Here is a 14,762-nt window from a genome sequence, read left to right as displayed (position 1 = left end):
AAAAGCTAATTTGCAGCATCTGTACATGCTTCTGTGTCCCTCGAAAGGTGCCCTCCCCAAACCTTCCAAACTACTCCTTAGGAAGCTCACTGCATTTCTCCGAGTGCTGCCGCTTGGCTTTGGGTCAGTTTAAGTTAGGAGTTTTTAATTTGTTTTGTCGCTTTGAGTCAGCTGCAGGGATTGGCAAGAAATTTGATTCAGTTTGCATTTTAAGCCAAATCTATCAAATTCTCACTTTCTGAAACACTATGAAGACTGAAACATAGCCATCCTTCAAAATTTGCATTTTTTTGAATTTTGCAATGCAGTTCGCCAACCAACTAATGTTTACAAAAAGGCATATGTTAGGGGAAGGTATATAAAAACAAATGGATGAATTTAACATACAAGAATGCATTGTGATGAGAAATTGCTTGCAAAAATGTGTACGTTAGTCAAAACTGCCTGCAAAAATGTTATTAGGATAAATTTGCACTCAAATGCTGGATAAAGTTTCATGAGGATTTTTTAAAAAATCACAAATTGCAGCAGAAATGTGAAAAACTGAATTTAAGATTGGGAAAATGAGAAATTGAGAGAACCAAAACTGTGTCATAATTATTGGCTCACATGCCCCTTTTTTCGCAGCCTGCTAGCAGATGGATCTAAAATCGCATCATATACACTATATATAAGAAAGTGATTAAAGTCACTGTACCAAGCAAAGAAGGGATGTATCTTGGACATTTTGATTAGCTTTAGGGAATTGACTTTGTGGAAGGGAAAGTGTTAATCCCATGTAATGAAATAAAATTTCTCTAAATGCTTTTCCTGATGTCTGTACGAAAGCCCACATGATTGCATAATGGCTTTCCATAAATTAGACAGGATATCTGTATTCTAACACTGTTGCACTTTAAATCACAGCAAGCTAAACAAGAAGGCACATAGGAAACACCATTCATAACTATTCTCCAAGGAATATTTTGTCAAATGTGTGCTTGTACATTATCACATGTACACAGGGCAGCAAACTTCAAACCAGCTTTGTGGGGCTATAGGCAATGAATGAGACTCATGTATATGACTGTGGAGTGATGGATGCTGTGATTTTATAATGGAAAGGAATTAATTCATATGATGGCATAGTCAGTTCTCCTCTTAGTGAAATTTTTCTGCTTCTGGGGTCCAGTGTGATGACCACTGCGACTTTTTGCATTTTTGTGCAAGATTTCTGGTATTTCTCAGAATATAGATTATAGCATACGGCAGCTATATAATTGTGTTGTGAAACCATTTTATTTCTAATGCAAGATTTTGCTAGATTAATTCATTGAAGAGCCACTTTATCTACTTAAGGCACTGTGGAACTTCTTTTTTCTTGGCTACTAGCATTATGAGTGTTTAAGATTTCCTTCTGTTCTGAAATAGTAATTTCATTCCTTGTTGATGGCTTTCAGCTTCCTTCTGCATTACTGTTGAGTTTACCCCAGGAATCAGTCCTCAGTCCTCAGTCCTGTCTCTCTCTTTTTAACATACAACAGACTCAGATGGTAGGACAACATTTCTATTGCAAAGCAGAAATTCACTATGCACAATCTGTTTTCTGTCTCAGCCATCTTGTCAGAATCCCATTGGGTGTGCAGCCCCTGCCAAAAACATATCCTGTTCTAAATAAATTCTCCTAAAAGCAAGGGCAAAACTGCCATTAGCTGCAGTGTAGAGACATTTTTCACTTCCTAAAATGTTCTCGTTAGATCTAGCTTCAGGGGGAGAATACTGTATCAGCTCTTCCCACATTTCAAACCTCACAGTGACTGCAGCTTCATTTGCCAACAATTGCATCCATAGACCTCAACAGTTTGAAGCTGGAGTAGCATATTTGTTACAGTCTGAGCTAAGAAACTGAAACCTCTAATTCAAATTTCAACTCATCCTTAAATTTCCTGGAAGACTCTACACAAGCCACTGTTTATTTATTTTAGGGGTGGCTTTACCACCCTTCAATTATATTTCCAGGGCAGTTTACAAAAAGAATAAAGCAATTAAAATGTAAATACAAATATTGTAAGCTAAAAACTATAAAAATCATTAAAGCAGCATAATATAATCAGCAGCATAAAAGGGATTGTTGAATAAAAAAGTTTCTGCCTGAAGCTGAAAGAACAATAAGGTGAGATATCAGACATGACTCTCTGGGGGAGAGCACCATCACCACAAAAGCCTCTCTGGTCATCTTCTAATTCCCTTCTGTTGGCAGGAGCACCTGCAAAAGGCTGAAAATCTTGTTTTCTGAAAATCTTATTGGGTAGGCATGTGCATATGGAGGCAGACAGTCCTTCAAATACCCTTTCCCTAAGCCATGAAGGGCTCTAAAGGTCAAGACAAATGTTTGGAAACAGACTGGAAACCAGCACAGGCATAATACGGTCATAAAGTTCAGTCCCAGATAATAATTTATCAGCTGCATTCTGCATGAACTGTAGTTTCCAAGCAGCATTCAAAAGTAGCCCCATGTATGCTAGTCTGAGCTGGAGTTACCAGAGTTTAGATAACTGCACTGTCTCTCAGGCTTAGTATCCTCCCCACACCAATCTGTAATATGGCAATAATAATGTTTACAGGGCTGTTATGGGTTACTGAGCACAGGTATGTAATGTGATTTGAGCATTAAGGAAACATGTTATATGAATGTGAAATACTTACATTACAAACTCAGTTTTATACCAGTGTCATGCCTCTCTCAAATAATACTGAGGATAGTATTTCAGTGAGTTTGCATATAGTCTCTTTTACATATCCATAACCTCCACCAGAATTAATTCCCATAGAGGAGGGAATGATACTTAATATACTGGTGCAGCTAGGTAATTTTAGACCCTGGACTTAAAGGTTGGGGGGAGGGGGTTAGATGGCTCTGTGTAGTATTCTCTTCTCTCCATCCCACTGTCGTCATGCTTTACAACTTCTACACTCCCGATACAGAACAAAAAAAGTTTGCCAATCCTGATTTTAAATTCTCTGCTCAAGTGTTGATTTGCATGTTAAAGTCACTTAAATCATATCATTATCATGACTACAGGAATAAAATGGAATTGGCTTCTGTGGCCCTAATGCTAAACACATTTATTTGGGAATATACACCATTTTGTTGTAGCAAAAGATATACAAATAATAAAATGAGGAACTGTAAGGGTTACCAGGTCTCCGGTATTTGCCCAGAGACTCTGGATTTTTTAAATTCCTCTCTGGGTCTCTGCATGAGTCACCTCAATCTCCAGACTTTCAGTTTTCATTTTTTAAAAAAATTTCTAGGTAGTCTGGTTCATGAGATATACACCAAAATATCAGAAGCTGCCCCCACAACTTCTGTTAAATTAGCTCGTAGCTGGCTGCTCTAAACCCACTCTTTTAGGTTTGTCGTCAATAAGTGAAGTCAGGGTTGTGATTGACAAGGGATTTGTTGACCTCCAGACAAGGTCAGAAATCTGTTTTTTCCTGCTTTTTCGTGCTTGTCTGAAAATCTCAGTAAGTTTATAGCTTACTATTATTGTTATTATTATTATTATTGAAAAAATGGACTGCCTTCAAGTTGATCCTGACTTATGGTGACCCTACGAATAGGGTTTTCATGGTAAGCGGTATTCAGTGGTGGTTTACCATTGCCTTCCTCTGAGGCTGAGAGGCAGTGACTGGCCCAAAGTCACCCAGTGACCTTCATGGCCATGTGGGGATTTGAACCCTGGTCTCCCAGGTCGCAGTCCAACACTCTAATCACTACGTCACACTGGCTATTATTATTATTATTATTACTATTCAATAGCAAAGGTTTTTCTCTTGTGTGCAGGGAATCTTGATGCGATTGCAATGTGTTATGCTTTTCTAATTATGAGGGGTCAAAGAAGTTTAAATTTTCCTGGGCTGTTGGGCAGTCTTTGGAAAACCTTCCCAATATAAAGCTTTAATCCTATGTTTGTTTTTTGGAGTAAAGCTACAATGCTAACCCCACATTCCAGGAGTAAACACCACTGAATCCAATAGGACTTAACTTTTGAGTAGACATGATTAGGATTGTGCTGTAAATCAATGGGACTTTTGAGTGAACATAGCAAAGGATTGTGTTTGTGTTGTAAATCTTTCTCAACCTCTTCAATCCTATTTTTTTAGGCAGGGATTACTTAGGTGTAGCTGCTTTTATTACGTAGGAACCTAATACTGATTTTATTTTATTTTTTAAAAGTTCTGTAATGACCAACTGGTTTGGACAATAAACTATTATATAGGGTGTATGTATTTTACATCTCCATTGTGTGTGTATATGGAGTCTTTCCAACATCCCTGTGAGGTAGGGTTGCCGATTGGAAACCAAGGCAGCTCACAACAAGAAATAAATCCCTTTAAAACCCAATAACCATAAAAGCAAGTATAAAACAGCTGCAAAACAGCTTAAAGTGGCATGATTCTGAATTTTGGGTTGGGTGAGGTTGCAGTTCTGTGCATGCTTCCCTGTTTGAGAAAGTCCCATTGAATACATTGGGACTTGCTTCTGAGTAAACATGCATAAGATTGCACTATCAATATCTTTACAGGCTGTGTAAATAATAAACATCTTTGATAGTTATACCAGAGCTTGGAAAAGTTACTTTTTGGAACCACAACTCCCATCAGCCCAATCCAGTGACCATACTGGCTGGGGCTGATGGGAGTTGTAGTTCAAAAAAAGAAACTTTTCCAAGCTCTGAGTTACACTTACATAAATATTTATTCATACTATGTCCTGATAGGTCTCTGATTTCACACTAAGGCTGTACATTATTTCCCCTACATTTTAAGTGTGCCCTTCTTCCTTGAATGGTCATGGTTTCCCTCTGTTATTTTCATCCTGAAGGGCAGATTAGGCTAAGAGATGGTGAGTAGCCCATGGTCACCCAGTAAACTTTGTAGCTCATTTCCATTTTAAAACATTAATTAAAATGATTTACATGCAGGCAAAGTTTATGAAGTTAACCCACACAATACATTTAAAGTGCATCCAACTCGCATTTCAAACATATGACTTCCCCCAAAGAATCCTGGGAAATGTAGTTTCCCCCTCAGTTATAGTTCCCGCCACCCTTAACAAACTACAGTCCCCAGGATTCTGTGGTGGGATTCACATGCTTCAAATGTGTGTTGAATGTGCTTTAAATGAATGGTGGGGATCTGCCACAGGTATGCTGTGCATTCATTTGGGAATTGAAAAGAACAATTTTAAAAGACACTTTTTAAAAATGGGAATGGCTGTAGCTCAGTGATAGGGCACATGCTTTGCATGCAAAGGTCCAGAATTCAATCTCTGGAAAAGGCTATTGCCTGGAATCCTGGAGAGCCAATGCTAGTCCATGTCATCTGTACTGAGCTAGATGGTACCAACTGGCCTGTGTTGGTATAAGGCAGTTTCCTTTATTCCTAAAAGTTGAAAGAGACCCAAGGGCTACATTCAAAATTTATTTATGTATTTTATTTACAACATTTATATACTGCTTTATTGTAAAAAACCTCAAACCAGTTTACAGAAGGAATTAAAACAATAAAATTATTGGCAAAAACAGTTAAAGACAGGTATTTAAAAACATTCAAAATAATAAAACCAACAATGAGTTAAAAACAGAATAAAAAACATAATAGCTTTGAAATGCCTGAGTAAGCTTGCCTAAACAAAAATGTTTTTAGCAGGTGCCGAAAATAATACAATGAAGGCATCAGCCTCATGTCAATAGTCAGGGAGTACCAAAGCACAGGTGCTACCACATTAAAATATTGACTTCTTACAAGAGCAGAACAATTAGTGTGTGGCCCCTGTAACATGGAAAGCACACCTTCAACTTGGCCTGGTAGCAAATCAGCAACCACTGCAGATTTCAGAGCAGAGGTATTATGTGCTGATAGGGTCTCACTCATGTCAGCAATTGTGCCACAGCACAGAGTTGGCAACCCTACCTGTAACTATGTATATGCCCAGATGGCTTCCCTCTGATTATAAAATATTTTTCAAAATAAGAAGAAAGAATTCTGCAGGTACTGGTCCAAGGCTTGTTTACCATTGCCCCCATCATTTACCCATCTCTGGGTGGTCATTTTTGGGGGTCTGGGCTGTGGGGCCCTGATTTTCAACTCTGAGGTCCAATCTTACTAGCAGCACTAGTAATATAATTCTTTAGAGAAGAAACAACTAAATAATGTGACAACTCTTTTCATTATAAGGCTGTGAACACACTAGTCACCTACAGCAAAGCGTGTCCATTAGCCATACCTGGAGGGTGAATGGGTTGATCTGCCAATCAGTTACTAAATCTCTTTGAAGCTGATTAAGAAAAAAAAAACACCCTCAAACTGATCCCACCAAGTTTTACAGTAAAAATGGGCAGGGTTTGACTAGTGTCATGTGCCCCCGTTTTCAGAAGAGAGAGGTGGAGACATCCTGGAACTGGCAGAACAGTGAGTGTATTTCTACCCTAAATCTTGCAAGGCTAGAAGACATCCCACATTCAAATAACTGTGGGATCTCGTAGGTCAGGCATTCATTTTTTCTCATTGTTCAAAGGATAGGAGAGTAGTGGGGAAGTGAGTTTGTGAGACTGAGACCCATTTCTTAGTTTTGCCACAAAGAGCAATTAGGGTGGCAGGATATATCATACAAACAGGCCCTGAGTCTGTTGCCTTTGTAAGATCCATCTTCCTTGACATTAGATATATTTTCTGTCTAGATGCACAAAAGCATACTATGAATCATCCAATTTGTGTTTTTGTTCCATAAAGCATCATTAATAGCATTATATAAATACAAATTATGAAAACAGCTTTAATTAAATGAAATTATTATGATTATAAATCATAATATTCATTTCAATTATAGTTTCTCATGAAAACCTGTAATTAACCCCCCCCTTTGTAGAACATAAGCTGTCTGAATAAGGGTCAATTAAGAGGGAATTCATCACTAATCCCTGGCAGAGCTGAATGGAAAGGATTAATACAGACTAAACCTGCAAAGAGGAAGCTTTTGAATAAAGTCACAGTAGTCCTTTAAAACTTCAGTGGCAATTTACCTATCAACACTAGACTGTTTGGTGCTGCAACTGTTTTTATTGCATTTTTTAACGCCAAAACAGATTGGGGGAGAGAATTGGAGGACAACACAGAAAGCATTGGAATTCAACTATGTTATCTCTCTGTTGAAAGTGAGCGAACTAAGGGCACAATCCAACTTGTATTTGCACTGGGCTGGACGCAGTTGGATGCGGCGGACTCCAGCGCTGCCGGCAGAAGCCCCTTGTCCCGGCTGAGCCGTGGCACCGCCAGGACACTACCAACTCAGCCGGGGGTCCCCTGGGGATAGCCAGCCCGACAGACAGAGAGCTGGTGGAAGCCAGCAGTAGGCTCTAAAATGGGGTTTCCAGGGACATGGTGGAGGAGCTGAGGGGGGGACTTACATGTCATCCTCCTTATGTTCAAAGTGTTCCCATGGGTCCAGATCCAGGTTAAATTTCCATGGTGGTCAATGGGGATCACTTACTCCTCAGTAGGGGTATTCACGTGAGCTGGCTATTGCTTTTCCAGCCCCCACACATGGCTTCCAACTGAGCCAGCGTTCAGCTGACTCGGCAGCTTCTGAATGGAGAGTGGATGCCACAGCTTTCTGCCGACTCCTCCTCCCCTGCTCCCCCTTCTGTTGGCTTCCCATGATTTGGACTGCTCTGCCTGAGAGTGAATAAAGGTTTACAATTCCAGAGAAAAGGACTTGTGTAGAAGTGACCTTACTAAAGCCACAATCCTAAATGAATTATTGATGAGAAAATAGAGTCGATATCATTGAAATTTACTAATGAGTAAGCACGTCAAGGAAAACAGCCATGGCCTGAATAAATATTCATAATGGCAATATGTTTTGACTCAGAAAGAAACTTCAACACTATTTCATTAATCAGAGAGAGTTAGTGACAGTAGGATCTTATTTTACCTTAATTCCTGAATCAGAAATAAGCTTGCATTCCGATATAGTAATCTCCTTAAGTCTCCACTGTTTGCCAAGGGTATCCAAAGCCTATAAAAGTTTTAGACAAATAATAGTTTATTAGGTTGCACACTGACGTGGTGACCATGGATGCACTAGTGCCATTGAGGTCTTCCCCTGGTGCCCACAAAGGCTCTGAGTCTTCCCTCTGCTCACTGCCCCTTTAGCAATGAGGTGCTAGCGGTGATTACTTTTTTCTCCATGGAAAAGTAAACAGAGCTGAAGGAGGAAGTTGAAAGTATAACATTATTTCCTACTTCCTCTTTCAACTCTGTGCTTTTCAACACTCAGATTAATTCTACTGGATCCAACTTTTACCCAAATCCCCTGGAAAAGTTTATGTGCACACTTTCTTTTGGGGGGAAGGGGCTGAGCTGAGGAAGAGAAGTTACCAGAGGCTGTGGTGCCTATCACACTCAAAAATCCAAATGTTCCCATGGGTCTAAAAAGGTTAGCAACTCCTACTCTAGAAGTTTCCATGGTGGTGTTCTGCACAGAGAGATGTAGATTCCGTATTTGTGCCTGCACAGAGACTACAAAGAAGGACCACCGTTTGCTTAAATTGGATGTCACAGCAAACCACAGAAGGCAAGGTGGATCTGCACACAAAAGGGGGAGGAGGGAGTGCTTGAGCCCATGACATATTCCTGATTATCTTTACCATGGTTTGCACAACTGGGAACACGATTCATATGATACAATTTTATACCTCAAAATAACAAAGCTGAGATAATTTTCCTATCACAGAGGTAGCTGTCTCCAATTCCTGTGCCTGCAGATTAGTTTGACTGTAGCTTCAGAGGCTACTCTAGAGGAAGTTGATGGAAGGATGAAAGAAAGCATCTGTAACAACCCAGGTCCCCTCTCAAATGACTGAATGGGAATTATATCATTTTGTCTTGTATTCTTATCTTCAACAGAGAGGAAACCAATGCATTATCAGTTAGTTAAATTGTGAGTTCCAAGTATCATATCTGTAAACACCCACTCACATCTGTAAATAAGCAAGTATATTGTTTGAATACTAATTCCTTGAATTCAGCCAAGAGAGAAAAGTTGCTGTGAGGTCTTTCAAGAAATAATTAGTTAAAATAACAAAATGTAATATATGTTAATAACATTACTACGTATATGTACATTTTCATGGTAAGTACCAAAATTTACTGTATAATAAAGGGAAATGCTAGAGCAAGGTCTTTTCACAAACTAAATGGCTTTTCATGTTTGAAGAAAAGAAAAAGAAAGGTGAATGAGGAAAGGAAAAAGGAGAAACAAAAGGGAAGTGCCTATTTTCATTAATCAATCCATATATATGCATTTAAACAATGGATAAGGGCTCAGAGGTGTCCACTTATTACCCACTTCTGGGTACTTATTACCCACTTCTAAATCCTTTGAGATCAATAGCCTTATGTCCAAAGGAATACTGGGACTTTCAGTTATGGCAGATTTCAGCATTTGGGAATGGAGAGAGAACCGAATTTATGTATTTACTAAAAAGGCCAGCACCAAATCTGTACTGGTATATTGTATGATTGAGATAAACATACCTTCAATGTATCACAAACAAAATTAGGGACATACTTATAACACATCTCTTCTTATACTAATAATTATCCCCCCCGCATTACACATTGCTGAAGGTCCCACTCTGTTTTACATGCTTTTCATTGACTGCAATAGCCTGTCATCTGGTGATTTAAAATCCAATATGGTGTTTGTTCTTTAACCAAAATAACAAGCATGGTCTTGGCTTTACATTACAATTGAAAAGCTATTAAGTTCAAAGCATACTTCAGCATCTGCACTGTGTGAAATGGCAGGCTGTGCACTGCATGGCACCTTAGTGCTCATATGTCTTTATATGCATATGTGCGCTAGAGACAAAGTTTATTCACCACCATTACCACCATACTTGGAAAAAGGAGAGACCCTGGGGAAGGAGAAGAACCTTGAAGAATGACAAATCTCATAACTCACAGTAAGAAAAATGTAACAAGACATCATAAAAAAAGACAACAATAGACACAGAAAAGGGACAGTTGACAAAAAAAGAGAGAGGATTGCCCCTAGTAAATGGGGACACTGGAGATAAATGGGTAAGTGAAAATACATCTTCAGTATTACCTTATTAATACAATTATTTTACATTTAAATAATTGTTTTATCCAGGCTGTAAGTAACAAGCTTCTTATTTACTGAAACTATTTCCATTTGTAACCAAAAGAAGAACTGAATGGAAGATGTCACCAAAAAAGTCTAGGTTTTAGTTCTAAAATGTTCTGAAGATGTTCTGTGCAGGCTTTTCTACTATGTATGTATTTGCATGGAGACTACAAAGAACCCTTTAGTATGGCTACATACTCAGAGTCCCATCTTTAATCATTTAAGTACAGTTTTATATGAACTTAATAATATCTATAACAATTCTAAAACATTTTAAACTCACAGCCCTAACAATTGCCAGCAACTTTTCAGTCACCTATTATTTTACTGCATATTTTCTTTATTTATTACACAATTGTTTCACTTCTATCATTATTTATCATATGTATACCCAAATCCTTCTCCAGTTAATTCACTATGATTTGCAAAATGGTTCTCAAGTCAAATGTTCCCCTTCCCACTCAGCTTACAACGCCAACCTTGCTTAGCTTCAGTTGTTCTCTTTGTTACAAAAACAATTTACCTTTAAATCATGCAGAAAGTCTGAAAAATGACAACCTGGTGTTGTAAGCACTGATGAACAAACCCTAACCTGCTAGATGAGTTTTGTTGCTGATATTACATTTCTTTACATTTTGACCTTGGGCATCTATCAGTCTCCGAATTTTATTCAGATTTTACTAAATTTTACTAAAGTTAGTGGCTTAGTTTTTCACAGGAAATTAAACCAAAGGCAAGCTTAGGGGCTCAGCACATCTGGAAACCAATCCAAAAGTTTAGTTACATCAGTACAAATGTAGAGGCCTAAAGCTAGGGCATTCAAATTAAAAATACTGACCACTACTCAGAAAGGAAATTAAAAGCACAGTTAGGAAGAAAATGTGTATTTCCAATTTTTAATAATATGGCTTAGATAACAAAATGTTGTGTTTTATTTGGTGCCACTGGAGGCTTTCCTCCCACTGCAAACGGGGCTGATTTTCATTGGGACTATAGCAAGGGAAAGACAACTTTAAAAGCCAAATTCCCAGAGGATAAGGCCACCAATGGTAACTAACTCTAGGATCAGAGGCATCCCACGTCTGAATACTAGTTGTTTGGTCACAGTGAGAGAGGGCTATTGTCCTTGTGTCCTGCTTCCTATAGAGATCTGGTTGGCTACTGTGACAAATAGGGTGCTGAGCCAGATAAGCCTGATCCAACAGGGCTCTTCATATGTTTTTATGATTTGAACTTTGGTTTCAAGGAGGACCACTTTGAGAAGTAGCCAAAAACTTGGTGCTATCAAAGGATGAACTAGCCGGTCTAGCTTATGTACATGTGTCCTAAGAAATGATTTATAAACTCATCAAACCAAGAAGGCCTAATCAGGCCTAGCCAAAGCCTTTGCTTGTGTCTCTACTAGAAATCAGAAGCCTGAAATATTAAGATGCAGCTTAGCACTGCCTAAAAGCAAAAGTAATCTGGAAACACTCTAAGAAACAGAATAGGGAAGTTGTGGTTACAGAAAGATTTCACATCAGGAGTCAGTTTAAGTAAACAAGTACGATACCCATCCATGGATAGCAGCTTTGAAACTGGTGCTTTCCTTTCTGGCACATGGATGGGCAGGGCGAAAATGTGTAAAAGTGACCACCCAGAATGTGTAACATATTGCTATACATGGTTGTAAGGTATGCTTTTTGACTATGACGTATGTATGACGTGTAACCCATTTATAAAGCTCTGCTTGGCATATTTTAGGCAGAGAAGGTCTTGATGGCCCCTCTCCCAGTGATCTTTGGAGCACAATCTAATGATTGGAGAGTTCCACAAACATCCTGGTTTCTCACAAATGTTCTCACAACTATATTAGCCACTACTGCCCTGGATTCCAGCTGTTCAGGATCAAAGAAAGAATTTACCAGCAACATTGTTGTAATCTTTCTGAGACCATCTTATATTGTTTCCCACTGCTCTGGCAAAGCTAGAATTGGTGACCAAGGTATGGAAAGCAGCAGTAGAATCCTGAAAATGTCAGGGGTGCAGTTGTCCAGGGTCTCAGGGGTCTTAGACCCCTTACTTTTTGGGAGCCAGGTCCCAGAAGGTCCCTATGTGTCCAGCTTTCTGTGAGTCAATCAACATGAATGGGGAGTGTGCTGGCCACTGAGAAAAGTATTCTAACATGCTTCCTTGTCCTTTCATGCTGATTCAAGCCAATAGAGTAAAAGCAGACTCTTCTGAGTGGCTAACACACTCCCCTTTCATGATGATTGGCTCCTAGGGATATCTGTTGTTATGGGATTTCATTCTCAATCCAGCAGCAAAAAAGGGGGGAGGGGGAGATGTGTGATTTTGTTCCAGCCAGGGGTTTACATTTCATACAATATAAAAGCCACTTCTGGAAATCTAGCAGAATATAGTAGAAGTTTAGAACTCATTTCCATGTTAATTGCTTCCAGAAAAAAATCCATTTGCCAACCCATTAACCCAGAAAATTGTGGGAGTAAAGTGATGAAATTTGGGGCAGTATACTGGCATACAGATTTCCTGTAATTTACATGGGGGAATCATGGGGGACAGAATTGTGCATGTGTGGAAAGGGTGGGAGAGTAGCAACATGTCCAGTGACGTTCATTGCTGTGTCACACCATGCCCACTGGCGTGAAGGAAATTTTGAGTGACATGGCAGTATATTGATTAAAAAGCCACAGCTCCATAATGCAACCAGTACTACAGTGTGAAAGGAATGTTAGAAACTGGGACAGAAATGCTACCACTATAATCAGTAACACTAACGTAATAAATCCCATGTCTGAATGCAGCCTAGATATCCCATGTGTGTTTTTTTCTGTTTTATTTTTCTTTGTATTTTTGGCTTAAGATACATGCTTACAATTATTTCGAGAAGTGTTGTGGAGATGTTAGATGGGAACACTCAGGAGTAAAGACGGATGCCCCTGAAGGCTGCAATTCTAAACACACTTACTAAGGGTAATGATTTCTTAAATGTAATACCATACCAACCACAACAAGATTCTTATGAGTAAGGCAGAAAACTCTGCATCCCTCAACCAGTCAGAATTCCTAACCAAAAGCCAACACTAAAAAAATCCTGGCATCCAGTCAGCCAAGGCCACAGAAATCCCCATGCAGCACAACCTGATCCGGGGGCTGCAGTTAGCGCAGAATGCTGTGGCACAATTGGTGATATCAGTGAGACCCTATGAGCACATAATACCTCTGCTCTGAAATCTGCAGTAGTTGCTGATTTGCTACCAGGCCAAGTTGAAGGTGTGCTTTCCATGTTACAGGTGCCACATAGTACTTGTTCTGCTCTTGTAAGTAGTCAATATTTTAATGCGACAGCACCTGTGCTTTGGAACTCCCTGACTATTGACATGAGGCTGATGCCTTCATTGTATTATTTTCAGCACCTGCTAAAAACATTTTTGTTTAGGCCAGCCTGCGCAGGCATGGAGAAGCTATTATGTTTTTTATCTGTTTTTAACTCATTGTTGGTTTTATTATTTTGAATGTTTTTAAATACCTGTCTTTAACTGTTTTTGCCAATAGTTGTATTGTTTTAATTCCTTCTGTAACCAACTTTGAGATTTTTTACAATAAAGTAATATATAAATGTAAATAAAATACCTAAATAAATTTTGGAGTCATTGTGGCCCTTGGGTCTTTCCACTTTTAGGAACAAAGGAATCTACCTTATACTGACTCAGGCCATTTGATACCATCTAGCTCAATACTGATCACATGGACTAGCATTGGCTCTCCAGGATTCCAGATAATAGCCTTTTCCTGGAAATGGAATTTTGAACTTTTGCATGCAAAGCATATGCCCAGCCACTGAGCTACGGCCCTGTTTTAAAAAAGTATCTTTTAAAATTGTTCTTGGCAATTCACTCTTGAACGCACATCATACCTAGGGCAGATCCACACCATTCATTTAAAGCACATTCAACACCCATTTGAAGCACATGAATCCCACCACAGAATCATGGGAACTGCAGTTTGTTAAGAGTGGTGGGTACTATAACTGTGAGTGGAAACTACATTTCCCAGTATTCGTTAGAGGAAGTCACACGCCTTAAATGCGAGCTGGACGTCCTTTAAATATATTGTATGGATCTACTTAATAAACTTTGCCTGCATGTAAATTCTTTTAATTAATTTTTTTAAAATGGAAATGAGCTATAAAGTTTACTGGGTGACCATGGGCTACTCATCATCTCTCAGCCTAATCTGCCCCTCAGGATGTAAACAACAGAGGGGGACCATGACCACTCCAAGGAAGAAGAGCACACTTAAAATGTAAAGGAAGTAATATTGTACAACCATAGCATGAAATCAGATATTTATCGGGAGATAGTATGAGAAATATATATATATGCATGACTGTCAAAGATGTTTATTATTTACACAGCCTGTAAAGATATTTGTAGTGCAATCCTATGATTGTTTACTCAGAAGCAAGTCCCAATGTATTCAATGGGGCTTACTCAAACAGGGAAGCGTGGACAGAACTGCAGCCTCAATAGATAAAGAACTTCACTCACCCAACCCAAAATTC

At 39.0% G+C, this 14,762-nt stretch overlaps 2 protein-coding genes across 4 annotated transcripts in view; one reads left to right on the top strand and one right to left on the bottom strand.

Annotated features, from left to right (window-relative positions):
• The window catches only part of FBXL13 (F-box and leucine rich repeat protein 13), a 177,871-nt gene that overhangs the window by 4,587 nt on the left and 158,522 nt on the right, over positions 1 to 14,762 (bottom strand). For both annotated transcript variants that reach the window (XM_061582083.1, XM_061582084.1), the window contains one exon: positions 7,979 to 8,062. In XM_061582083.1, coding sequence (XP_061438067.1) covers positions 7,979 to 8,062 — 84 coding nt within the window. The remainder of the gene's footprint in view (positions 1 to 7,978; positions 8,063 to 14,762) is intronic.
• Positions 1 to 14,762, top strand: part of FAM185A (family with sequence similarity 185 member A) — a 104,663-nt gene that overhangs the window by 69,630 nt on the left and 20,271 nt on the right. The gene's annotated exons all lie outside the window — the stretch shown is intronic.

The sequence above is a fragment of the Rhineura floridana genome, chromosome 8 (genome assembly GCF_030035675.1).
Source record: "Rhineura floridana isolate rRhiFlo1 chromosome 8, rRhiFlo1.hap2, whole genome shotgun sequence".
NCBI classification, from domain to species: domain Eukaryota; kingdom Metazoa; phylum Chordata; class Lepidosauria; order Squamata; family Rhineuridae; genus Rhineura; species Rhineura floridana.
Note: the sequence above shows the minus strand (reverse complement) of the source record. Positions and strands in the feature narration are given on the sequence as shown.